The sequence below is a fragment of the Verruconis gallopava genome (genome assembly GCF_000836295.1).
Source record: "Verruconis gallopava strain CBS 43764 unplaced genomic scaffold supercont1.8, whole genome shotgun sequence".
Taxonomy (NCBI): domain Eukaryota; kingdom Fungi; phylum Ascomycota; class Dothideomycetes; order Venturiales; family Sympoventuriaceae; genus Verruconis; species Verruconis gallopava.
Genome location: NW_015622144.1, coordinates 828,626 through 853,797, shown reverse-complemented (window position 1 = coordinate 853,797; position 25,172 = coordinate 828,626). Strand labels below are relative to the sequence as shown.

Below are 25,172 nucleotides of genomic sequence, written 5' to 3'. Positions count from 1 at the left end.
GGTATTGCGACCACGCTGCTCCAGGGGTCCGATAGATGGGCTGACGAAAAGAAAACGAAAGTGGGAGAAGAAGAGCAGAAAGAGATTTGGACAACCGTTTCAAATACGCAGCACCTCTCGATCTTTTTTTTTTGTTTGCCATAACCCAGCCATGCCCACAAGACTGTTCTTTGAAGTATAGTATGTAAAAATAACAACAAAACTCCCAACTCGAACTCGACACCAAGCATCGATGGGGTATCTAAGAAGCCAAGGTCAAAAATTATATAGAAATAAAGCGAGAACCATAACTCGACAAACTGCAAACAAAACATCTCCAAGCTGCTGTCCACACAGAACGAATATACTCTGAACTCTGAGGGCCTGTCCGACCAACTGCCTCCCCTCGCCAGCATACTGGTATTCCTGATTTCCATTGTGCCAAGTGGCATAAAAGGAAGCTACTTTGCGGGCGTGTCAGGCACATCCCAGACGGTCTTGTTATCAACGGCTCCTTCATCCTGCTTAATCACAACCTGAGGATGTGTCTGGGACGGCGGCGGCGGCGCCGGTGCGGCAAACGGCAACGGGCCTGTACTGTTCCACGTCGGCAACACTGGCTGACTCTGCATTGGCGCAGGAACGCTCGAAGGTGCGGGTAGCCCATTGCCGTAGCTTGGGAAAAATGGCTCAGCGGGCGAGGATGTTGGCGCCACATCTGAGGACACCGATGTTGCCGATGTCATCGAGGGAGTTGGCGCCGGTTCGAGCTGAAACTGTCCAGTCATAGAGCCAAGGCCGCCAGTAGGTGCACCTGGAGCAGTGGCGGTCTGTGTCTGATGGACCTGGAAAGCTCCCGTACCAGGTATTTCAGGGGTGAGGTCGGAAATAGGAGACTTTGTTTTAGTCGTAACGTTAGGTGTTTTCTTCACGACGGTTGCGGCAGTGCTAGTAGCGGCAGTTGCAGCTTTGGATGGTCGGACGGCCTTTTTAGGTTCCACAGCAGGTTTTCTCGCCGTAGTTGTAGCAGATCTTGCCGTCGTTGGGGCTGACGACCCTGTGCGCGCCTTTTGCCTGGCCAAATACTCCTCGTCGGAGGGCATGGTGATCTTGAGCCTCTGCGTCTTCGCAGTAAGCGCGTCAAGGTCTCCGTTTGCACTCCTGCTGCTATTTTCGCGGGGAGGTCCAACGGGTCTCTGCATGCCAGAAGCGGCTGGCTTTGTTGTCGACATCGTCGTCATTGTCGAGGGCGGTGCCCTGGTCTTTTTAACCTGCACGCCATTTCCACTACTGCTGTTGGTGGTCAATTTTGGCCTTACGGCGGCAGCAGCAGTGGTGGTGCTTGGAGCCGCGCTGAGGTTGCTGACTGTCGACGCAATACTGGACCTTCTTCTCGGGCGTTCGGCTGCCATCTTCGCCGTGCCGTTGGGGCCGGTGCTCGCAATCTCGTTTGCAGCAATCGTGCGTCTTCGATCCGCACCTACCTTTGAAACAACGCGTCTCGGCTCTGCCTGCTCAGGAATGGGTGTGGGCGACGGCTTAGGAGGGGCTCCGCGCTTCTCGCGCAGCTGGCGTCCTCCGGCTGCAGGTGCGGTAGGCACAGTCGCAAGCCCGACAGTGGACGCGCGCTCTTTCTTGATTTTCGGCACCGCAAGCTCTGCGGCAGTATGGCTCTTTGTCTGGCGATTTGGGATGAGCAGTTTGCAGAGTTCTTCGGCCGCGACAGTCCAGTGTACAGCAGGTGGAGGTGGTGTTGCTGGCCGCGAGGGTGCAGCTGACGCAGGAAGACGATTGAACTGCGTGGAGGACTTGCGCCGTAGCGTAGATGGGTCCACAACCTTCATCTTGGATGCCTGAGTGGGAGATGCGAAGTTGTTGGATCGACCTGACTTGACAGCCTCTAAAGCGGGCATCTGCGGGGCGGGGTTGAGAATCTCGACAAGCGCATCTAGATGCTCTGAGGTCCACCACTCGGCGTTGTAGCGCAGCTGGAGCGAGGCATCGTCGATGCCCGACAGCTGGCCTGTGCCGGGGATGCCACTCAGGCCGCTGAGCCCGGAGCCGCTGACGGTGAGGCGGGCCATCTGATCCGCAAGACCGTTAGCGGGCTGACGCTCTGAAGCAGCCGCTGCCGTAGCCGCGACGTATTGTCCGTGGCAGAGCCCACTAATATGACTGAGAACGCCACTGATGAGGGCCTTGTCGCTGTATCCGCCCTCTAGAACGCTGATGACCCGGCCGTCTACGCCAGTGCCCTCCTCCTGAGCGAGCGCAACTATGTCGTGCGTGAAACGCGCATAGAACTCGGTTGGAACGTTCACACTGTGCCTTTGCATTCCGGCACCCTCGTGCTCAGACGCATCGAAGCCAGCGGAGATGAAGATAGCGCCTTTTGGAGCGGGCAGATTTGGATTAGCACGTAGGCGGGCCGTATGGTGCTTCAGGAAGAGGCGGGCCTTGTCCAACACAGCGAGGTACTTGGTCTCATAAAGGTGCCAAAACTCAGACTCGGTCTTCCACGGCTGGAGATGCACGTTCCAGATGGACTGGTTGTGAGCGTTGTCAATGCAGATGCTGGCGTTGGTGATCTTGTCGGGCTCGCCGTTCTCGCACGGGTACGAGTTGATATCATGGATACTGTAGTAGCCAATGGCTGTGCGTTTGATGGCGGGCGTGTTCTTGGGCATGCTCGCGACCTTGGCGTTGTGGTCCCACGTGATGGCCTGCGAGCCGTCGCCGTGGTGCAGATCAAAGTCAATAATGGCGGCATGGGTGAGCTGATGCTCCCGCACGGCGTGCTGGATGCCCACGTGCACGTTGTTCAGCCAGCAAAAGCCAGAGGGGAAGTCGGCGGAGCAGTGATGGCCAGGGGGTCGAATGCAAACAAAGGCCTGAGAAGGTCCGGTGCCACTTGCTGTGCCTGTGAAGACGGCATCGACGCCCTCGCAAACGCCGCCAAGGGCGCCCTCGAAGGCAGCGAGTGACTCCGGACAGAGGTACAGGTCTCCGCTGTGGAAGACGGGCTTGTTCTTCTGGGACGGGTCATGCGGCCGCTCTGTCTCTCGACCTGTAGTGGCCAGCTTCTCTGCCGCCGCATCGCACATGACCCTTAGCTCGTCCATCCACTTTGTGCCGTGCACGTGGGTGACGGCTGGCGCGTCGATGGGCAGCGTGCGGGCAGTCCTGTGGATCTTGAAGGGCACATGAGGCGGCGGGCGCAGGCGCGGGTCTGGGGCATAGCGGCCTTCGTTGTGTCGTTCGCCCAGCCTGACATAGGCGGCGGAAATGCCCATAGTGCTCGCCTCGATGCGCTCCGGTCTCTCCACGATCAGGCCCAGGGTGGCCTTGGTGGTCTTGGGACGCGCAAAGCGGTGGCCATAGCAGGCCTCGTGCAAGATCACGACGGTGTTCACGGCGGCCTCGGCGCTGTCATGGCTTTCCAGCTCCTGCCTGAACCAGTCCCTTGCGATGGTGTTTTCCGTGACCGGGTCCTCCTCGACGGCGGGAGCCAGGGGGGAGTTGGGGTTGAGCTGCGACGAGGACCGTCTGTTGACCAGCCTGGTGGGCGTAAGAGGGCTGTTGCCGACGTTGCCGTTGTTGATGCTGTTGTTCGAGCCGTCGCCGCGCAAAGACGAAGTGGACGACTTGCGGAACAGGGCGGGCGACGCAGAGCGCCTGTCGGACTGCAGGCTCAAAGAGGAGGAGGCCCTGCGCAGCTGAGGGTTGGGCGAGGGCCGCGGCGTCGTCATGGCGGGAACGACTACTTCGAGACGCGGTGATCTTAGTGCTGGCGACGAGGGTGGCCGTGGTGCTTGGGACGGGTCTTGTCGCGAAGCATTGGGGGCGCCTGCGAAGTTGGCCGTCAGGCGGGCGGCGGAGGTTGTGGCCGTGGTTGTGGCGCTGTATGTCGCGCCCGCCGCAGTGGTGCGACGGCCGTGGGCGAGAACGGGAGGGATCGACGGCTGAGGGCGCGGCGGCGGCGGTGGTTGTGGTGGTGGTGGCAATGACGGAGCGTAGGCCATGATGGAGACGACGGCACGAGCAGTGTTTGGCCTTCTTGCGCGGCGCCCACACGCGCTCTCACGTCACGTACACACAACCACGCACGGCAGAGACGACGCGATCACGCAGCAAAGACGTCGTGGTGAGGTCGACTTGCGCGATGGGATAGCCCGTCTGACAGCGTCCGTGGCCGCACGCCGGTCCGCTGTAGACGACTTGTTGCCTCGTGTTTCTTTTCCTTTTCTTTTTCTGTGTCTGCGTCGTCAGGAGTCTGCTCCCGGCATGAGATCACTTCGCGTCCATAGCGTCTTCGCCGGCTGCGCGTGAGGATGCGCCGCACAGCCAATCGAATATCCCCTCAGCCTTGCTTCGCCCTTCCCACATCCGCGCGACCCATGAAGCGGTGGTGTGCTGGAGATTGGGGATTGGAATCGTCGCGCATCGGCAGCCGAAGACCAGCTTTGCGTCCGTCTCTGCTCGTTGGCCGCGCCAGAAACAGCAACACTATTTCCTGCCTTTCCCGGTGTGTTCTCAGCACGACGAACTTGAACGAGGAAATCTCCAGTGGAGAACGGAGCAAGGGAGCCTGTCGATTTGTACGGTGCTAGATAACACCGCCCGTGGTCACTCTGGACCAGCGTTGATGCAGTGTGTTCCTACGCCAATGGATCGTGAAGTCAACAAACCGCCAACAAAGAACGCAGATCGCGTTGCCAATTCTGTGTCTGGGAGCGTTGCCGTGCTGGGCCAACGACGACCTGGAGATGGCATCGACGACATGACCACTCAACACCATTGATATTCCGAACGCCCCGTTGATGCAAGGCCCAGCAGTCGCCGGTGCATGCCAGGCGAGCCTCGCGCTGTGCTGATGGCTGGCGGCAATCCAGACACATCATCTCCAACAAACACTCAGATCGACGCCGTAAACTCAGCTTGATTGCACGCATATGGGCTGGCAACGGCAAAACGTCGACATCCTAGCCAACCTTTGATCACACCAGTGCGTCCCCGCTCGCTCCACAGAGCGGAGGAACCCATCTCCATCGTCCTCGTCGTCCGTAGTCTTGGCTCGTCAACTGTCTCTCGTGCTCTCATGTCCCTGGCAGCGTTCATACTCGACCTTGTCCGGCGTGCATTAGCGTCTCGGTGCTCTGATGACTTCCGCCACCGGTGGGGATCTGCCAGAGCTTGAGACGGCCTCGTCAATGATAGGATGCCGCAGTGGAGCTGGCAAATGTCCGCTGCGGAGACCGAGACGACGCCGAAGCATCAAGCGGCTCAGATCATGCGGGCAGGGATGGGGGAGGCCTTGACGGGTGGAATTCCATCCTGGCTTCAGCATCACATGTGGTCATCTTTGGCCCTTTTATTTTTTCGCCTCCCCTTTGAAGGCAGCAGAGCTCGCCTCATTGATTTCTGGGCCGTATGATAGGTGGACGACGCCAGAAAGGCGAGGAGCGGAAACCAAACGCCAATCAACGTCATGGGCCTGGGCCGGATTTTTTCGCTTGAGCTTTGGGGCGACGAGTGATGGATCCTGACGGCGACACCGCCAGCGCCCGCAAAACGACCACTCGTCACGTCACAACGCAGCTCTGCACTGCACTGCGCTGCACAACTCAACGCTGCTCTGCATTCGCACCGTACTCCTCGTCCTATTCGCCCTCACGCCGACACGCGCTCGCACCTGACCGACCAACGGCCGTTCTTGCAGCAAACAGGCATCCGCTCTGCCCGCCCAGTTACTGCGACGGCGAAGAGGACGTGCCTCTCAACGCCTTATATTGCTCCTTCTCCACCTTCACAGCCTACACTACGCACCCACACACACACGCTTGCCACTCGCAGATAGCAGCCTACACATACGCCTCCCACGCAGTAGTGATCACCGACAGCGGCGGCCGTCTTGTCCTCGTCCGCTTTCCTACCACGCCCCTCACGTTAGACCGCCCCGAGTGCCGCCATACCTGCGCCCTGCAAACTGTGCACACTCAGCCTCGCGTGTGCTCCGGCGTGCCTTTGACACCGCAAAGAGATTGAAAGACAGAAGGACGCGCGGAGCAGACATCATCCGCCGCGCCTGCAACCCCCCTCCCAAGAAGGCCACCACTCGAGCATGAGTGCGGGCGCTTGGCCTTCAGGCACGCTACTATGACAGTAGACAACTATTGGTATGTTGCACTGCCTTGGCGCATCCTTAATACCCAGTACGCCGTGCAGAGATCATACTGACTGCCACCAAGCACGCGAGAGACGGACGCCTTTGTGCTCAAGCATGTCAAATACTACCCAGAGAAGATCCCCATAACGTACGTCTCCCAAACCAAACCCCCTTCACTTGCATCCTCCAGCTCACCCTGACGGCCCGCAGGCACTGGCAGCTGCGTCACTTCATCACCAACCCCGAACCTGACATCCTCTACTATGCCTCGTCGCGGGATATTTTCGCCCTCGACACCTCCACCGGCGTCCGCACTCACATCACATGTCTTCCCTTCTGGGCCCGATGCACTGCCGCCGGCTACGGGTATATATGCGTGGGCGGCGGCGACAGCGGCCAATTCGCCGTCGTCACCCTCAACCACACCAACACGCTGTCCAATCTGGACGCCTTGAACTGGGGCCAACGGCCTCGCCCGCCCAGTGTCCAAGTCGAGCAGGCCGGCCGCGAGATTGTCAACTCTATATCAATTCACAAGCTGGAGGGAAACGATGAGGCTGGTACGCTCGACGATGTTGTCGCTGTTATAACAAACAACGACAAGAAAATTCGCATCTTCTCGCTCACACAGCACGCACAAAACACAGTGCTGGAGCTTCCTTTCGCCGTCAACCACGCGACCATCTCACCTGATGGCCGAATTCTCGTTGCTGTGGGCGACTACCAGCAGGCCTATTTCTATGAGCGTTCCGAGCTGCCTCTCTCGCCAAGCGACTCCAAGTCCCACCGATATGCCTCGGAACGCAGCTCGTGGGAGCTGATTACTTTTGTCACACTCCATGTGCCCAAGACCATCGCGGCCACCGGCTACTTCACCACGGCCTGGTCGCCGTCTGGCAACCTGTGTGCCGTCGCTTCTGAGTGCGGCTACGTCAGTGTGATCGACATAGAGGCCCTGCACTTTTTTGAGAACGCGGAAGATGCAATCGTTGTCGTTGTGCCCTCAACACGGCCGGAGAACGTTCATCCCAGTGGTGCCATCCCTGGCGCAGTCCGTACCATGCTATTCGCCCCACATCCGTGGGATCTTCTCATCTGGGCGGAGGATCAGGGCAGGGTCTGTCTGGCTGATTTAAGGTCGGGGCTAAGAACCGTGCAGGTCTTGCTGTTAGATCCAGCTCATGAGGGTTACGAACGTGTCGACATGGACGTCAACACATCCGACTCGTTCTCAAGACGCGGGGATCCGGAATTGGAAAGAGAATACGTCCGGAACTTCAGGACGTACCGACTGCTTCTTACGGATGACGTTGCCGATCCATCTCTTGAAATCGACAACGAACTGGTTCTGACGGACTCGCGCGCCCTGGCCGAGGGACGTAGTCTGGCCCGGGCGGCGCTTCGGCTGGCGGATGACACGCAGCTGACCAGAAGGGAGCGTGAACTCCTCGAGTCGCTGCGGATGGCTGCTCAACCGGACGAAAGATCGAGCCTGGGCTCAACGACGCGAAGCTTACACTACTCCGAGCTGGCCAACGAGTCCCGACGATCCACAGCTGCGCAGTCTTCCCTCTTCGCGCAGGACTTTCCAGCGCTGGCCCGACAGAACGAAGAAACGAGCGCGTCAACAAGCACTCTTCCAGCCACCTTTCGTATCATGCGGGATTTCATGCGCGACCGTACGGATGAGCACTCCAACGCATCCACACCCACGCAACGGCGCTCGCTTGCCGCCAGCCGTGCTGCCGAGCTCGAAGACGCGCTGGCAGAGTCGGCAGCAAATGCCTCCAATGACGCCCAGGCACCCACCTCGTCTGAGAGAGGCACACTCTATCAGATCGATCTGTCCCGCTCGTCGGCCTCTCGACTGCTAAGCACACTCCGTGCCTCACCTCACGCCACGTCCAACCCGACGTCCAACACTGCGTCCAACAGCGCCGCCAACACCGCCACCAATGCCGCACCTGCAGCTACCACAAACGCTCTCGACCCAGCCGACACTCGGCGACGTCGTGCCTTACTCCGGGCCCGAGAAAGTGCTCTCGCCTCGGAATCGAACGGGACCGGTGCAAATGCCACGACACGAACATCTGCGGCCGAGACCGCCGCAAGGTATCATGCCCGTTTGGGCAACTTCTTCACGAGAGGCGACTACTACGATCCTGCTTTTGGCCTGAGGACCGCTGGCTTGGCCATGAGCAGGGATGGGCGGAAGCTTTGGGCTGCATGTGACGAGGGCATCTTCGAATTTCAGATCAACGTCCGTGAGAGGATGAGCATGGCCGCCATGGATTTCAAATAGTACCTCTTCGATTTCACCGGCGGTCTACCATGTATATATCTGTCTTGTTTTTTTCTCTTCGGCTTGTTTTATTTTACGAAACATCTTCATAAGGAGGCGGCTCTTGCTTTTGCCATGGAAGGACATTGGGCTGCCTTTTCTCTCTCTCACTCTTTCACTATTTGAACGCTGTCGCTCACGGATTGTTGGCAAGGCTACCTCTTCATCCTTCTTTCGCATGGTGTTTCGGGATAATGGGAAGGATAATGGGTTCTTGGGCATTGCTTGGATCGACTTGTGTTTACTTCTCTGTCATTTGGATGCTGCAAGTGGACTTTGCTCGTCTTCATTCCTACGTGAGAGCTTATACATGTATGAGTGCTGTATTCCTTTTTTTTAATTAACATGAAAAAAAAAAAAAAATAAATACCGGCGGTGCCACTCAGATGGTCAAAAGCATAGTGGCGGATCCTCTCTTTCTATCATTTCTAGACGTTCCCGCCTCATTTTTTTTTTGGTGTCTTGCCTTCGTATGTGAAAGCAGATATGGATTCTTGGACATGGCCCTCTACGCCCCGTTTCGTTTTGAACAAGCTCGGGCAAAGTTCATTTGATATCTGTACTGACCGTTCCCGTCCCACGATGTGCGCGAACTGATGGGTGAATGATGATTTTTGGCGTCTACCGTAATCAGAGGATGCGTCTTGAAGAGACAGAGTCTAGTCGCTGGCCCTGTACTTCTCTCTGTACTCCTCGAGCCGCTTCAGATCCTCTTGGGAGCCCATTGCACGCAACGACTCGACGACGTCGTCCAGGGTCAGGATCGCGACGACGGGCACGCCAAACTCCTCCCTCACCTGGCCGATGGCGCTCCGGCGCGGGGCCGCCTCGTCCTCTCCGTCCTTGGCCGGCGTCTTCTCCAGGCGGTCAAACGCCACGGCTATGCCGACCAGGTGACCGCCCTCGCGGCGGATGATGTCGATGGCCTCGCGGATGGCCGTGCCGGCGGTGATGACGTCGTCGACGATGACGACGCGCTTTCCGGCCAGGCCGGCGCCGACGATGCTGCCGCCCTCGCCGTGGTCCTTGGCCTCCTTCCTGTTGAAGCTGTAGCTCACCGCCCCGAAGCGCGCCCCGTCCAGCTGCGCCAGCTTGTCCACCGCCCCGACCGCCAGCGGGATCCCCTTGTACGCCGGGCCGAAGACAACCTCGAACTCCCACCCGGTCGCCGCCAGCGTGTGCGCGTTCGCCGCCGAGATCGCGCCCAGCAGGTCCGCGCGGTGGAACAGGCCCGCGTTGAAGAAGTACGGCGACTGCCGCCCGGACTTGAGCGTGAACGTCCCGAAGCGCAGCGCCTGCGCCGCGATGCACTTTTGCAGAAACTCCGTCTTGTAGCTCGGCATCGGGCTCGCCATCGTTGAAGCTTTTCTTTCCTCTTTTTTCCTCCCTTTCTTTCGTCCTTTCTTTGCCCTTGTCGTTTTTTGTTCTCGTTTTTATTTCCTTTTCTTCAACCTTGGCAGTTTTCTTCTTCTCCTTTCCTCAGGCCCGCTATCTCGTTTCTTAACACAATAAAAAAACCCGCCCGCAGTCCTCCTTTTGTTCCTTTCTCGCTCTTGGTCTTCCCTCTCAAACCTTCCCTTTTCGCGGTGGAAGAGGGTCGGAACAATGGGGTCAAAGACGAGTGCCTCCGGTCAAGGAATTGCTTCCCTCTTAGCCCAAGCCGCGTACGGAATTCTTTTGCAGAATTTGTGAAATGGTGACGCTGAAGTACCTTCTTTGTACGAGCTCTCGGGCAAGGGTAAAAAAAATTTGCCGATGTCGGCGGCTATGACAATAGTTGTAAGCTACGGTGGAGAAGTTGGGACGGGTTCGTGAGTTTGTAAGGTCCTTAGCATGGCATTGTACCTCGAACATGCGATCAATTGTCGATCCGACGACAGCTGGGTCGAACCTTGTGCTGACCTTTCTTGGAACAACGGTCAGAAGCCAGAAAGGGTTTCTTTGTTGACTCACCCAATTCGGAGAATTGCTACATTCTACATCCATACCAGTTCTTCGTCATTGATCCAGCTTCGAAGGACTCGCGACGCCAGCTCGATCCGAGCTAGCAAGATCTCTCGCTGGGTCCGGGGAGCGTGTAGAACAGGTTTCAAACCAGTGTAGCAAGAAGTGGTATTCGTGAATCAAAACTTGGCCGTCACACAGTGGTCAAAGTCATTGGTGTACTTGACGGATGGTCTTTCCATCTACGCCTTAGCATTCATGTTGAATCCACCTCAAGGCGCCTTATGCTCTATTCATAAGCTTTCTATGTTTGCGAGTTGAACATGCCAGCGCCATAACTCATCTCGTCACAACCTTGAAATTCAAACCACCCGTGGAGGACCGCCCGTTGAGGGCAAATTACTCTTTAAAGCTGGAAAAGCAGTTTCGCGACCCATCCCTCAAGAACTTCCGTTTGCGTGGCTCTTTTTCGCCCTCACCATCCACGTCAAAAGATCCACTTTGGTGACTACAGCCACAGGCTTTAATGATCCGTCTGCTTGCTTCTCCGTCACAATCGCCGCGCTATTCCACTCGAAGAACCTGCTTAGAGCGCTAAGAGGCGTGTCTTTCGTGATTTCTACAAAGCCTTTGCGCTTGGGTCTCTTTGCGCTCTCGCCCAGCTGCTGGGACGCCGCCCCCTTCGTCAAGACTAAAGATGTGTCCGTCGGGTCCGTTGTGACCTCGCTTAGATGCGTGAAGTCGAACATGACCTTCTTGACAGGGTCTTCTGGTGAGGCGCGGTTGCTGGAAATGTAGGAGAGGAGGTTGCCCAAGGTGACGAGTCCGACGAGTCGATTCGGCTGAGAGGATGAGGAGACGGGCAGTTGGTCGAAGCCCTTGTCACGCAGCACCTCGATCGCATCTGCGCAGGTTTGGTCTGAGCTGATTGTCGTCACAGGCTTAAGCCGCAGCGAGGCAATCGTGGCACCCGCGAACGGATCCTTGGCACGCAACGTTGGAGACGACGGCTCTGCCGGTGTAACAGGCGGGGTCGGGGGTAGGAGGTCGTTGGCGGCAAGCCAGTCGTCGTCGACAAATTTGCTCAGGTAGCTGCGAATAGAGTCCGGAAGCACGACGACTACGACGTCGTCTGGCTTAACGTCCATCTCTTTGACTGCTTTCACCATCGCTGCCATCGCGCTGCCGCTGCTGCCTCCAACCAGCAAGCCCTCCTCGGCAATCAATCTCCGCGCATACATGAAAGACTCTCTGTCTTCGGTCTTGTACCATTTGTCGACAATCTTCTGGTCCAGCACGTCTGGGATGAAGTCGTATCCTATTCCCTCAACTTTGTACGGCTGGTTCTTGAACTGCTCGTTCAGCTGGGCAGGCAGAGCCAGGATGCTCCCTTGTGGATCTGCAGCCACAATCTTGACGTCCTTGTTATGCTTCTTCAAGCCCCTCGCAATGCCCGTGATGGTGCCTCCCGTGCCTGCTCCTGCGACCAGCATCTTTACCTTGCCCTCCGTCTGCTCCCAAATCTCCTCTGCGGTTCCGTACTCGTGCGCCAGAGGGTTGTCCGGGTTTCCATACTGGTCCAAGATGTGCGCGTTCGGAAGTTCTTTCTGTAACCGCTTTGCAACGCCAATATGGCTCTCGGGGCTGTCAAAGGCCGCAGCGGTGGGCGTGCGAATGATCTCCGCTCCCAGCGCCCTCAGCACGGCAACCTTCTCGGGACTCATCTTCTCCGGCAACGTGATTATGGTCTTGTACCCTTTTACGGCCCCTACCAACGCTAATCCAATTCCCGTGTTTCCACTTGTCGGCTCGATCAGCGTGTCGCCGGGCTTGATGCGTCCCGAGCGCTCCGCCTCCTCGATCATGCGCAGCGCGATGCGATCTTTGACGCTGCCACCGGCATTGAACATTTCGAGCTTTGCGTACACGGGACATTGTATGCCTAGAGACTGAGGGATCTTGTTCAGGCGTACGAGGGGCGTGTTGCCGATTTGCTGGGTGATCGAATCCATGACCACTGGTGGGATCCTGGGCTTCGTCTTGGTGGACATGTCTGTTTGAGATTCCTTACAAATGAACGCGAAGAAGTAAGTAGAGCTTCTCCCTCCAGCACACCGCCAAGTAAGGATTTCCGTGTCAATTGAAGGCAGGTGCAAGAAAAGAGATATGTAGGGAGGTTGGAAAAGTCACCGTGAAAGCGGTGTCATCGTAACTTTGCAATGCGCAAATCGTTCCGCGTATAACCGCGTTCAGCCCATACTTAATACGACAATGAGATTGCAATTCAAACGTCACCTATTCTGAGCATAACTTTGCACGCGCGAAGATAAAAGTTGTGAGCGCTCCAGCCTCAACAGCAGCTTTCTCCACAAAGTCTTTCTAAGCTGCAAAGGAGCGACATACCTACTTACTTGAGGTACGGTCATGCATTCGAGCTAGTACGCTTATTGTGGTCGCGTTCAAAGCAACGTCTGGATTTCAGCTACCCACTATGCACATGTGTTTCCAATAGGATAATCCGTCGCCCAGAAGCCACGAAGGCGAAGAAAAGTGAGAAAAGGCCTTTGCCAGTGCAAACCATGTTGAAACGCCACGCATTCGCCGAAGAACGAAGAGATTTAAAATGCCCCAAATGCTCGCGCCAGAGCGCTCGCCTCACAATAGCACACTCTATTGCCTGATGTACAATGCAAATTTTACATCCAGGATTCAAAGCTCCACCTTGTCAGCTTTATGCTGATTCTTCTGCGTGTCGCCGGAGAAGAGCCATCTTAATCACCTGTGAAACCAGACATCGGCAGTGAGGCAGGTAATCTTTTCCTTGTCCTTAGTGTACACGTCTGCGAGCACTGAATACTTGCCCTGGATAATATTAAGTCAGTTTCATATTTGTAAACACGATGCACAATTCAATCGGGCTGGAGACATGCGTACAGGTGGTATTTGTGCCGGCAGGTCGACTTCCTTCGTCAGAGTCAAGTCACCCGCTTTCAGTGGACATTCCAATTCGACGTTCTTGACTTGATCGCAGAGGTCCGCTTCCTGGTTTATAAGCGTGATAAGACCGAACTTGACTTGCAGGTGAACTTTAGCGCCCGGCTCGATGTCTTTGTGTAGGGTGCCCGATGCGACAATCGAGAGTTTCTTGCCACTGTAGAGTGCTGTTAGTCCGCGGCCGTCTCGCAACGGGAGAAGAGTGGTGTAGAGAGGCCCGCCACCGGCTGCACGGTGTCCAAACGCAGTGTGCTTGCTATTTGGAAACCACGCGGCCTGATAAGGACAAACCCATGTCGCCGAGAGCGCTTGACTTACGCCTCTGGTGGATTGGGATCCAAGTCAACGTTGTCGATGGTCAAGATATTGTCCGTTGGATCTTCGCAGAACAACAGTGGGTTCGAACCGGGAACCTGCAAGTCCTCTGAGAGACGGATCTGGTCGCCGTTGGAAGAGCTCCAGCCGAGTGCAGCAGAAGCCGCAGTGACGTAGGCTATGGTCGACAACAGCACGGAAAGCTTCATTGCGGGCAGCGGCTGTTCTTCTTTCGTAGCCTGTATGAGGGACGGGTCGCGAGGGTATGCGAAGCTGGAGAGCGGAAGCAAGAAGAGGTGTTGGGAGGCGGGAAGAAGAGGCCCAGGCAAGGCCGAACGGGCGGGCGGTGACGTTCTGTTGTGGCTCGTGATCTGGACTGGTGGCCGGGCTTGTTGGACGGCCAGGACTAGCACGGGGGTACCAACTCATGCTCTCAGCCTGTTCAACCCCGCCCCCCGCCAGCACAAGTCTTCGACGACGTTTATCAATCTGCGCCCGCACGCATGCGGCTGCGACTGCCACTGCTTGGATTCCAGATCGACTGGCAAGAATGGAACAGATTCTGGAGCCACGAAAGATGTCTTCAACGCTGAGAGGGGCTTTGTTAGTGAAAGGAAGGCCACGGCACAGTCTACAGACGAGCCATAACATTTGCCTTTCTACCTAACAATTTGTGCCGTTGTCGCACAAGACGACGAGGTTTAGACCTCGTGCTATGACCCCCCGGCACGATATTCAAGGTTGACTGATATGGCGCACAATATTCTTCGTGCCACCTGACTGCTGATTCCACTGCCTGCGAAATGCGAGGGAAGACGTAAATACGCAAGCGCTTTCCTTTGCAGGCCTTTAAAATCGCCCCGCCAACAAAAACGGATGATCGTAGCCTTTAGGCCGATGCCGATGGTAGATCCAAATCTGAATGTCAAATGTTTGTTGTTCATCAATAGCTAGAGGGGCCAAGCTTTGACCAAGAAACGAAGCCTCTTCCCTTCCATTGACATGCGCTGTCGTGTGGCCAAGGGAACAGACCTGGGACCCTTCGCGACCCAGTCCCAGCCTTTGACAAGCCATATTTACACGGAATAGCAGAAAGCATTGAAATTATGGATGAGGACGGGATCCGGCTGAAGCTGTACAAGCGTTTGTACAGAGACTGAGGCACCTACGCTAGAACACTTCGTAGATCATTCGAATGTTTGCCAGCGGACAGTACTGGCCTACCTGTCAAAGGAACATCTCGAGTGGTCTTGAACTTTTCCGTAGAGTTCTTTGTCGCTGACGAGTGGGAACTTCAAGAGACCCCGTATTTGAACTAGCGCTAGTCTCATAAGTATGCGTATTTTCAAACCGGCTACGAATCATACCAAAAGCAGAGGATGTGCAAGAAATGGTGGAATTTTTCGAGTATTACTTTTTATTCTTTGCGATTCATCCTGTCCTGACATTATTTCAAAGTTCGCCGTATCTGATTCAGTCTCTGAGGCCTGGATAATTTGGAGCTAAGGAGCTCTTTGGTTCGGTGTTATCACCTTGATGATAGTCACGTTGAGCATGACGCTTAACTCTATTATACTAGGTTACTTCAAGACTCAAGCTTTGTTTTTGTCCGTGTTAAGCTCGAAACTTGGCTCGACGTCAATCACTCAGCGCAAGGCATAGAGGGTATATGCGATCCGAAGAAACAAAAATGGCCGAACGAATGGCTGTTGTACAAGGGATGCTTCAATATTCAAGGTCCTGGCCGTACCCAATGGTTCTCGAGCTCTTGTGCGGGGAGAGACTCGGGCTCTCCGCTACATTAGGGTAAGGATTGCCTGGAAGAATGCATTCCGCCAGAACTGAGGGAACGCAGCGCCGAGATCTTCGTGGATCCGTATTTTGACTACGGAGGCGTCAGCGCGAGCCTTTTCTGGAATGGCAGGACCGAGGAAGATATCAAGCCGTCTGACGGTCTCTCGGGTACGGCACGACCCTCAACTTTCACAAGGACTGGGCATTCCATACGGTAAGTGGCGACACGCATCTTTCGACATTGGCAATTCTGTCACCGCTCAGTTCGCGGACGGCTCAACGGTGGCCGGTTCAATGCTCATCGGCTGCGAAGGAGCCCGTGAGGAGACGCGAGAATGCGTCGCAGGGTCTGAAGCCGCGAAGGGCTTCGAATCTGACTACACGATGATGAACGCTGGGTCCCGTCTACCCGCACCAACTGCGCTAGCTTTGCGTGGGGAGAATCCTATGGTATCGCGTGCCATTCCCTCTCAAGCGTTCAAGCAGGGAGATGTTGTACAGGTGGATTCAGGATGGAGTTTGGGCTCCCGTGCGGATCTCAAGAGGAACAATCGTGACGGCAGGATCACGCTTGCGGGCGGCGCCGCACACAGCAGTACGTTCACCACCAAGTGACCTCTCATCTTTTGCCAGATACATGCTCACTGCAGGGTTAGCGGTGCCACAGCCGAAGCCAAGGATTTGAATAACACTGTTTGCGACGCCGCCCATCTTGTTGATGCGGTGATAAAGGCGGTTCGTGGCGATCAGGTGCTGTCTAAAGCCGACCAGGAATACGAAGGCGAGTTGCGGCCGCGCGGCGAGGCATGTCAAAAGTTGTCGTATCAGCAGACGGTTTTGATGCGTGAGGATGCTTGAGGGACGCTTCACCGAATCTGCACTGTTCAGGATCGGGTTAAACAAGAAACGCAGAATATACACAGGCCGTATGAGGCAGAAGAGGGCCAAGTTACCGTCGCTCCGAGCATGCCGCCATAGAACGAGGTTGAAAGTCGAATCACGTGATATCCAGATGCGTTAGACAAGCGCAGTACTCGAAATTGGACTAACTTATGTGTGGTATCGTCATAATTCACTAGTTGATCGCTGCGGCTGGATGAAGACTGGAGACGATGTACTTCATCTGCTTCCTCATGCTTCACAATGCGCCATGCCCGTAGCGGACATGATTAACAGATCACGGAAAAAGTCAGACGAGGATTTTCGTACGTGGTTTTAAGGCGCGCTCCTGGTGCTGGCTCAGCCTGGCCGGTGGGGCGGACGCCGTACCCGCCTGGACCAAAAATACTTCGGGCCGCTGATTCTCCTGTTGGACACCTTCACAAGATTCGACGCATGTCTATGTGATTTCCAATAGCGCGCTGAACGGTGTGGTAACGCCCGAAATGTGTGCCTCTCGCCCTGCGGCCACAATCTGGACTGCATAAGCTTAAACACGGGCGACTTAGCTGCATTCCAGGATTGTTCGAGCCCGTCGAATCGGTCTTTACCTTGATCCACTGGCGCTGTCTGGCGATCACGGGCTGACGAGCCTCCACGGTATCTTTCGCGGGGCCCGCTTGTTGAATACGGGTTCGTGGCGCATGCGCTTTGACATTCGGCTTCTCCACGAGCCGGTCGGCGTCTCTTTTGGAAAGGAAGGCATCCGACGATCGATGGCTAGAGGAATGCATTTTGGGATGGACCTTCGGATGGATTGTTATCGGGGCGAGGGCGAGGGCGTATCAGAATGTGTGTGTGTGTGTGTGCCAAAGCGAGCTCAACAGGCATGCATGGCAGATCCCAGGCCGTGATGACGCAGGCGAAGACCATTCGCCGCTGGTTTGGGCTGTAAGTTAATTAAGTCAAGCGGGCGCGAGAGGAGCGGGCTAAGGCCAGCTGCGGAAATGCTGACACCAGAGTCAGCTTGCGCAACGCAGAACCCATTCCCAGCGATTCCCTTGCCGCTTGTTGTCTGGGGCTGAATGTGCCATCGCTTTCGCCAGTTCTTCCTTGCGTGGGATAATTAGTCGCCTTCCTCACTTTCCCCGCGTGCGACAGCCTTCCACACGCACACACACACACATACACACAAGCAGTCACACCCATCCGCCGACGTACACAAACGTCGGTGACTCGAAAACATCGCAGAGATGATGCGCAAGAAGATAAACTACACGACGTGTACGCCGATCCCCTCGTACATCCCGCGCCAGCTTGCTATTGAGCTGCTGCACTCTCATGGCGAGATCATCACCGTCAGCCCACTCGTTCTGAGCTACAAACCCATCAAGCCCCCGGCCAACGCCCCCGCCGACGAGTACTACAGCTCATGGTACGAGATCGAGGAAAGGGTTCAGTTCATTCCCGGCGTCGGCAAGATGGGCGCAAGCAAGATCAAGTTCAACGGGTGCTTCCACGACCTGCCGTGGGGCCTGCAGACACACGTTTACGCCCCCGCTGGCGTGGAGACGAGAAACAAGTACAGAATAGCAGGCAACCAGCCCGGCGAGCCGCGCGAGCCGGTGGAGATGGGCATCGGCGCCCCGCCAGAAGGCCTGTACCTCCGTGAAGACGTAGAGATCAAGTGTAATTTTACCATGGCCAGCTTCGTCAAAAAGGAGCAGATGGCGGCGTCCAAGGTGCTGATCGAGCGCATGCTGAAGAAGGCGGAGCTGCTGGAGGAGGGCGTGCTGCAGGCCATGTTCGAGAACGGCAGGATAAAGACACTGAACCCGAACGACAGAACGACGACCTTTCCAGGCCATCTGCCGCCAGGCGCGCCCGCCAGCCCGAGGCCGCAGAGCACTCTCGTTACATCCGGATCTTACCACCCGTCATACTATGAAAACGTCAACAAGCATGGCTCCATGCCACCGTATTCACCCGGCGGCTCGCAATATGGCGGTGGAGTGTCCTATGGCCAGCACGGCTTTTACCCGACGTCGTCTAGTTCGGGCCAACCGGCGCAACAATCCTTCGCAATGGAACTACCTGGAGACATGCCCGTGCAGCCGGTTCCTTCGCCGTCATACCCTATGGACCAGAAGCTGGCACCGCCGCCGAACCACCTGCATCCCGCGAACCGCTACTCGACCATCTCTGAACTCGCGAGCGATTCGCGCCCAGACTCCAATCGGCGGTGGTCGGAGCTCCAGGACAGTTCGTCCCGACACTCAGATAACGAGTCAAGCTCGAGGCCGACGTCGTACACGCCGACGTTGTCTGATGGCGGTATGCGCAGCCCCAGCATGGCGCAAACCAGCTTTTCAAGTGTGCCGGAGGAGCAGGAGCCTCAGTATAACAAACATCAGCCTTTGAACCAGGACAACCTCAAGAGACTGGATGGCGCGCAAGCTCCTCATCAACCGGCTTTACCACCGTACAACCCCATGGACTACGCAAAGGTGTGAGGCTTTCCTACTCCTTTTGCTTTAAAGGGTGTCGCAACGATAGAAGAGTTGCGCAAGGTTGGCCGGAGGAAGCGATGGTACACAAGCCTGGATGCCGGCTTCTCGCGGGAACGATCTATTTTTGCAACTTCTGCGATCCTTTCTGCTCATGACACTCACGAATGTTTTCTTGGGCCCCTTCCTTTTGGTAAACCCCGTGGCTCGAGCAATGTGTGTCGATCTGTTCTGTTTTTTACCTTGGTGAAAGCGTTGAATTTGTGATCTTGATACTCTCTCACCTAGTCGTGCATACAGGTGATCTTAGCAATGACATATGTTTTGATCTTTACAGTGATCGGCCGAACATATTTTGCAATCTATTGTATCAAGTCTATTTCTTTCCGTTTATGGACAGTCGAAGAAGAAGGCGGAAATGATAACGACGAACTGCAGGGCGAGGGGACTGCAACAGCCGGGCATCATCCACATGCTGGTTAAGGACTGTTATCGCCAGCAGTTCCAGGACGGACCACATTGATATCAGAGATAGCTTGTGGTAATCGCAGCTAGTGTATACCCATGCCATCTCGCTAAATATACACGAAGTGTCAATAATAATCATCGGCTTAGGCTGACTTGAAAGCAGTGAGGCGCAAGTGAATGTGATTTCGAGTTTGTACTGCTTCATCATTGGCTGGTCACTCGTGTTGGCACTAAGTGGGGTCTTCAGGCTGATATAGAGGCTTATTTCACTTATACGTGCCCTAGTTATTAACCGGTCAAGATGCTTCACGTTCAGATGGTTTGCTCGAGTCAACATATAAGGTCTTTCAGATAAATTCGTCAATAACGTTCGCTGTCAGTTGATATTTTGGAAAAATCTCTCTTCTTGCCACTGCTTACTCTACTCTGTGATACTGGACGATCTTGTGCGCCTCTAGAGCCTGACGACCGCTAAACATGCAGCGCTACACAGTCAATTTCAGTGCACCAGGCGCACCGACACGTCGTCTACTTGTTCCATTCTCTGCTTCTTCTCCTGTCAAGGACTTTGCTCAAGAAGTTCAAACCCGTCTCGCCAAGCTTAAAGTGTTCGCTGAGGCTGAAGCGATCGAATTTCGTCTACACGATGCACACGGACCTCAGATTGACCCAGACGATTCCCTACAAGACGTTGTCTTGAATCCTCTGACGGAAAATCTTCATGCTTCAGTACTAATGGCAACGGCCTCCAAGGACGGACCTTCGGAACTCACACAAGGGCAAGCCGACCCAGAAAAAGAACGCTCTGCTCTGGTGATGCAAACAAAATCAAGTGCGTGAGATTCGATGCTAACATTGTGGAAGGCTATTCCGGAAGATACAAGTGGCGGCTTTCATATCCGCGTGATTACGCCGGCGACGGCCCAGAGTGGCGACATCTCAGACATTCCCTTGATTCCAGGCCGTTTTTCAACTACAATCACAATACATCAGATCAGACAGCTTGCACTTCTTCAATTGGACCTTCCACTGAGGAGCACCATCACCTGTGACAAGCCCGCATACTGCAACTGCGCTTTTGCCAATAGCCTCCAGTCCGGAACCACCTTCGCGATTGCCAATGACGACCATCAGCTTAAGTCCTCATTTTTCTTCCTTCATTCTGCCGGGGAAGTAGTCAAGCTATCGTGTGCTTCTGGAGACCAGAATTCTCTTCTAGAGTGTGGCTTAGCATTTGCCAAAGAGCGTTTCGGAATCGACGTCTTAGATGACATGTGCTTGACTGTAATCCGTTCGCCCGACAATCAAATTACTCCGATTGTCGCCCTTTGCTCAAAGTCAAAACACAGGAGTCATGAGAGCTCAAATTCCGCCAACGAGGACTTGCCAGTGCGCCTTGACTTACACACGGCTGAAGCTCCAATCGACACTCCACTGTCTCATCTAACCATGGCTGAACTTGGTCTAGAGGATGTCCTTGTTGACGGAGTGCTCAATATCTATTCGTTGTCGCGAAAAGAGTGTCCCGGTACGCGACTTGATGCCGGGAAAGGCCAAGCAACCATCTTCGGCGCCGCTCCTCACTGGGAGCCTCCCATTGCGCAGACAGAACGCGGCATGGCGGTGTTTCTGTCCTCATTGCGTATCGTCAGCAACACACTCAGTGGCCATCCGCCGGATCTCAATATGCAAGATGCAGTTCTACAATTGCTTCACAGGCTTACGAACTTCCCTCCCTGTGTGCGAGCAATGCATGTTCTGATTCGAAATGAGACACCTACCACGTCTGAGTGTGCAGCTATCGCGCAGGCATTCTACTACATGCTTGAGAAGTATGTGCCGAAACGGGTCACCAACTTCGACTCGTCTCGTATTTTTGAAGCCAGCAGGCTTTTCTTCGGCCTGTTTCTAGAGAAGGCCAAACATCTTTGTAGAGCTAACTCCGGTGAGACCTCATTGCCGTACTTGACGTCGCTCAAGCCCGTGACACTCATCAACCCTGAGACAACTGAGCCTTTGTTCTTCGCGGTCGACACAAACGTGGGCCTTTTTGAGAAAGGACATCTAGATGCAATCAAAGAGGGATTGATAAAGTTCACTGATCCGTCTCTCGGCGAGGATCTTACGGAATTATCCCTCGACGGTAGAACTCGACGGGCAGTCTTATTGTCTGGCGGTGTAAAAACTAAGATTTTCGTCTTTGATACGGATTTTCTCCTCGCAAGTGGATGTGCTGAGGACTTACCCGCACAGCAAGACATAATTAGGGGCTCGGAGGTTGAATTGAGCCAGCTCTCGGCCTTGTGCAGTCGCAACAATCTCTCCGTAGTTGCGCCTGCTCGTCTTGCAACTAGCTCGTCCCCCGCACTGACTCTTGATGGGGAGGGTTTGCTTAGTTGCTATCTTGGACGGCAGCCGTGCAGTGAACCTGGCAAGGATTTCGTCATCTTCCGGCCAACTGCTGGTGGGGATGAAACTATTGACATAGCAATCATCACAAAGCTTCTTGCTCCCATTCTCGAGGCTAGACGCGCAGACGGCAGCGCAGTATTCGATGCTCCTGGCGATGTTACTCAACGCAAGATTGATATGCCGGACGAGATACTGATGGTTTGTGTGGACTGCAGCGCCAGTATGGACTCTAGTGCCGGTTTTACAGATATGGTAGAAGATGTCCCACCACAGCCCGCTTCACGCCCTGTGCTTGAGCGACTAGATCTCACAGCAGAGGCAGACATGTTGGCAAGCCCATTAGACGAGGTCAAAGAGTGGTTAATGGCACACGAATCGTTTGAAGATATTGTCCGCACCGTATATCGCGCTGAGTACGAACATCAGGCTCATGCTGCCAAAGCACTACTCGAGGAGATTGCTTATCTAGCAACTAAAGAGCTCATACACAAGAATGAACAACTGTCACAAAGCAGACGCTTTACTTTTGCCTACCGTAATCCGCTTGAAGATTCAGCACGTTCTCGTGTCGATTGTCTGAAGAAACTCATTTTCGGCGTTGAGCAGCATCAAGCCGCGTTGATCGACTGGATCGTATTTCGCTCCCGCATGCTCTCACCGGGAAAAGACGAGTGGCTATGGCAAGTCGGTAATCCTGTTCCAGCGACCCAGATGCCTCCAAGGTCCTTTGAGTCGGATTCACTTGACCTTGCCATTCCTGATGATTATCGATGTGCTATCACACACGAATTGATGTTCGACCCAGTGGCAACTGCGGATGGACATGTGTATGACCGTGGATCTATACAGCAGTGGCTACAGATCAACAGAACATCGCCAAAAACAGGGTTGGAACTCTCAAGCTCCTCGCTCACATTTCAGTGGACGCTCATGAGAGATATCAATAAGTGGATCGAAGGCGACAGCTATCGCGGGCCCTCTACGTCGGGACAAGGTACTTTGAAAGTCAACTTTTCAAGTCGTCTGGGAACCTTTGCACGTACTCTGAAAGCATCAATCACCTGTGAAGAACTTTATCATGTCGCCTTCCAGGCATTGCGCGGCCGCCACGCCTCCTTTGATCTTAAGCTGCAGGGCCGTCTCAACGCCATTACTCCCAGCAATGATGCTGCGACTGCGAAAGGGTTACACTACAACTGCACGGTGAACATCATTTTACAAGACACCGGCAATCACACATCTAACAGTACGGGCGATAAATGCCTTATCAAAGTCTATAGAAATACACGGAAATGCCACTTCTCTTATTGGGTCCCGAAGGACTCTGACCTGTCCGTCGCGTCAATTTTATTCAAGTATTGGCGTCAGAGGTGGCCTCCTGAAGAACCGTTGACAGAAACTTGTGTCTGGCACAATATGAAGGATTCTGGAGATGGTCACTCCACTGGCTACATCCTCAATCCTTGGGAGAAGTTGAAGACGTATCTAACATCAACCCACGCCAGAGGCTCTTTGAATGATGAGGCAGTATTTGATGACCCATCTGCGCCATATCAGGGGGTTCTCAAAATCTTTATAGGGAGGAAGCCAGAGAAATTGCAAAAGGTTCGCACTTCCCGCATGGACGTGCTCAAACAGATCTTTGATCAGTTCGTCAATCGCACCATTGCGTACAATTACAGCACCCACCTCGGACTGATCATCTTCGATTCGACTGCTCGTGTGGCGAGGCAGCTGAGTGATGTAGTAGAAGACTTCAGGGCCACGGTCAATGAACTCAAGCCAAGTTCAGATACCGCAATATGGGATGGACTCGCACTAGCCTGTCATCATCTTGAGCAATATGGAACCAGATACCCCGAAGCGAAGAAGCGGATACTCTGCATTTCAGATGGCGAGGATACTAAATCCTCAAAAGATCCTGCCAGCCTTTGTCATGAACTTGTCCGAAGCAACGTCGTAGTCGACTCATTCTGCCTCGGAAAGGCAGATCATAGGAAGCTTTTGGGTATCTCCCATCTCACCGGCGGATACAAGTTTGCGCCCAAGACATTATCACATGCGATGGGGATCGTCGAACTTGAACCTGTGCTTGCGTTAAAGGATCGTGAAGACATACCAAGACCTGTGATACCGCGGAACTCGACCATGTGGAGCCAATTTCAACGCGCACAGCTCCACGCCACTCCAGAGATTGTCACGGAAGACGTCTATCCAAAGCGTCCGCCGCATCCAAACCTCAAAGACGATGTCATTGAGCTTGCTGCCGCGAAGCGTATGGCGGCAGGACGCCGATCAGGAGCAAACATGATGCGCAACTCTCGTCTACTTACCGAGATCCAAAACATGATGGCAAAACCTCACGATTATATCGATGTGTACGTCAGCGAGCGGGACATTTCTTTCTGGAAGATCGTAATGAAGGGCCCTCCGGACTCTCCGTACGCATCTGGTACATTCTTGCTCTATCTGGATATGGACGAGTCTTATCCTACCTTCGCACCGAAAGGGCGCTTTGTCACGCCCATATATCACGTTAACGTAAGTCGGGAGAGCGTCATGCGTGTCCGAAGGCATGTTAACACCGCCTCCAGATCAACCGCAACGGCCGCATCTGCCATTCCATCTGTAGTACGTCGGACGTCGATCTATTGATGGTACTCGCTGACCAACCCGCAGAGTTATTACCTTCCCTTCGCGCGAGCATCTCTTTTTCGAAAGAAGGAAAGAAACGTGCTAACGATATCAAAGTCGACCGCAACTGGACGGCGGACACATCCTGCACAGACATTCTCAACTCAGTCTACGGCCTGCTCCTTGTCCCTGACTACAGCGATCCTGTGTAGGTTGGTAACTGCTTCTTCCACAGCACACACTGACCGTTCTAGTAATGTTGTTGGCACGCTTGAATACCACGGCGACCAAGTCGAGTTTGCGGATGCTGTCCGCCGTCATATCAGCAAGCATGCGTCCAAGTCTCGCGAGGAGTGGCGTCGGGAGCTGCTTGGCCAAAGCTGAATCTTTTCTTTCTTTTCGCCTTTACGAACGTTGGCGAACGGGTTGTCGCAGCTGGTTGATTGATTGGCGTTTCGTGGACCGTGGTGTATGACCTGCCGGCCCAATGGATCGCAATCAATGAGGGAGTTTGAAATTTTTTTTTTTTTTTTTTTTTTTAAATCGGAGTATTGTAATAGAATCAAGTCTTGCGCTTCAGCCACTTAGTTCTGTGATGATCGACCCAGGTCTCTCTCATAACATCTCGTAGGCAGATTGGAGCCTTGCAAGATGAGGACAGTGTCGAATCTGGCCAGCAAAGAGCACAATTGTTAATCATGTATTCGCCACATCGTCGAAAAGTAGCCGAGATCGTACA

At 54.6% G+C, this 25,172-nt stretch overlaps 8 protein-coding genes across 8 annotated transcripts; 4 read left to right on the top strand and 4 right to left on the bottom strand.

The window, feature by feature from the left end:
• Positions 1-62: 62 nt before the first annotated feature.
• On the bottom strand, positions 63-4,001 carry PV09_03288 (uncharacterized protein; the record flags this gene model as incomplete). The annotated part of the gene is made up of 1 exon (XM_016356467.1): positions 63-4,001. The coding sequence occupies one exon, from the start codon at positions 3,999-4,001 to the stop codon at positions 441-443; it is 3,561 nt and encodes a 1,186-aa protein (XP_016215990.1). The 3' UTR covers positions 63-440.
• Positions 4,002-5,320: 1,319 nt separating this feature from the next.
• Positions 5,321-8,908, top strand: PV09_03287 (uncharacterized protein). The gene is made up of 3 exons (XM_016356466.1): positions 5,321-6,155; positions 6,228-6,293; positions 6,356-8,908. The coding sequence occupies exons 1-3, from the start codon at positions 6,136-6,138 to the stop codon at positions 8,445-8,447; spliced, it is 2,178 nt and encodes a 725-aa protein (XP_016215989.1). The 5' UTR covers positions 5,321-6,135; the 3' UTR covers positions 8,448-8,908.
• Positions 8,453-10,235, bottom strand: PV09_03286 (orotate phosphoribosyltransferase). Its single transcript, XM_016356465.1, has one exon. The coding sequence runs from the start codon at positions 9,839-9,841 to the stop codon at positions 9,146-9,148; it is 696 nt and encodes a 231-aa protein (XP_016215988.1). The 5' UTR covers positions 9,842-10,235; the 3' UTR covers positions 8,453-9,145.
• A 318-nt stretch (positions 10,236-10,553) lies between these two features.
• Positions 10,554-12,620, bottom strand: PV09_03285 (cystathionine beta-synthase). The gene has a single exon (XM_016356464.1). The coding sequence runs from the start codon at positions 12,479-12,481 to the stop codon at positions 10,871-10,873; it is 1,611 nt and encodes a 536-aa protein (XP_016215987.1). The 5' UTR covers positions 12,482-12,620; the 3' UTR covers positions 10,554-10,870.
• A 63-nt stretch (positions 12,621-12,683) lies between these two features.
• On the bottom strand, positions 12,684-14,117 carry PV09_03284 (uncharacterized protein). Its single transcript, XM_016356463.1, has 3 exons — positions 13,743-14,117; positions 13,365-13,581; positions 12,684-13,292 (listed from the first exon to the last, which is right to left on the bottom strand). The coding sequence occupies exons 1-3, from the start codon at positions 13,946-13,948 to the stop codon at positions 13,206-13,208; spliced, it is 510 nt and encodes a 169-aa protein (XP_016215986.1). The 5' UTR covers positions 13,949-14,117; the 3' UTR covers positions 12,684-13,205.
• A 682-nt stretch (positions 14,118-14,799) lies between these two features.
• PV09_03283 (uncharacterized protein) lies at positions 14,800-16,768 on the top strand. Its single transcript, XM_016356462.1, has 3 exons — positions 14,800-15,545; positions 15,595-16,128; positions 16,190-16,768. Exons 2-3 carry the CDS (start codon positions 15,657-15,659, stop codon positions 16,216-16,218), a joined length of 501 nt encoding a protein of 166 aa, XP_016215985.1. The 5' UTR covers positions 14,800-15,545; positions 15,595-15,656; the 3' UTR covers positions 16,219-16,768.
• Positions 16,748-19,761, top strand: PV09_03282 (uncharacterized protein). The gene has a single exon (XM_016356461.1). The coding sequence runs from the start codon at positions 17,666-17,668 to the stop codon at positions 18,923-18,925; it is 1,260 nt and encodes a 419-aa protein (XP_016215984.1). The 5' UTR covers positions 16,748-17,665; the 3' UTR covers positions 18,926-19,761.
• A 103-nt stretch (positions 19,762-19,864) lies between these two features.
• On the top strand, positions 19,865-24,918 carry PV09_03281 (uncharacterized protein; the record flags this gene model as incomplete). The annotated part of the gene is made up of 5 exons (XM_016356460.1): positions 19,865-20,200; positions 20,252-24,340; positions 24,394-24,427; positions 24,551-24,641; positions 24,688-24,918. The coding sequence occupies 5 exons, from the start codon at positions 19,865-19,867 to the stop codon at positions 24,815-24,817; spliced, it is 4,680 nt and encodes a 1,559-aa protein (XP_016215983.1). The 3' UTR covers positions 24,818-24,918.
• Between the last annotated feature and the right edge of the window lie 254 nt (positions 24,919-25,172).

Excerpts from the sequence above, each read along its gene's own strand:
- PV09_03287 (XM_016356466.1), top strand. The coding sequence starts at position 6,136 with ATGACAGTAGACAACTATTG. Across the intron at positions 6,156-6,227 it reads ATGACAGTAGACAACTATTG|CACGCGAGAGACGGACGCCT; the intron begins GTATGTTGCACT and ends ACTGCCACCAAG. Across the intron at positions 6,294-6,355 it reads CCAGAGAAGATCCCCATAAC|GCACTGGCAGCTGCGTCACT; the intron begins GTACGTCTCCCA and ends GACGGCCCGCAG.
- PV09_03286 (XM_016356465.1), bottom strand. The coding sequence starts at position 9,841 with ATGGCGAGCCCGATGCCGAGCTACAAGACGGAGTTTCTGCAAAAGTGC.
- PV09_03285 (XM_016356464.1), bottom strand. The coding sequence starts at position 12,481 with ATGTCCACCAAGACGAAGCCCAGGATCCCACCAGTGGTCATGGATTCG.
- PV09_03284 (XM_016356463.1), bottom strand. The coding sequence starts at position 13,948 with ATGAAGCTTTCCGTGCTGTTGTCGACCATAGCCTACGTCACTGCGGCT. Across the intron at positions 13,582-13,742 it reads GATCCCAATCCACCAGAGGC|TGGCAAGAAACTCTCGATTG; the intron begins GTAAGTCAAGCG and ends AGCACTCTACAG. Across the intron at positions 13,293-13,364 it reads TGCCGGCACAAATACCACCT|GGCAAGTATTCAGTGCTCGC; the intron begins GTACGCATGTCT and ends AATATTATCCAG.
- PV09_03283 (XM_016356462.1), top strand. The coding sequence starts at position 15,657 with ATGGCAGGACCGAGGAAGATATCAAGCCGTCTGACGGTCTCTCGGGTA. Across the intron at positions 16,129-16,189 it reads GGGCGGCGCCGCACACAGCA|CGGTGCCACAGCCGAAGCCA; the intron begins GTACGTTCACCA and ends CTGCAGGGTTAG.
- PV09_03282 (XM_016356461.1), top strand. The coding sequence starts at position 17,666 with ATGATGCGCAAGAAGATAAACTACACGACGTGTACGCCGATCCCCTCG.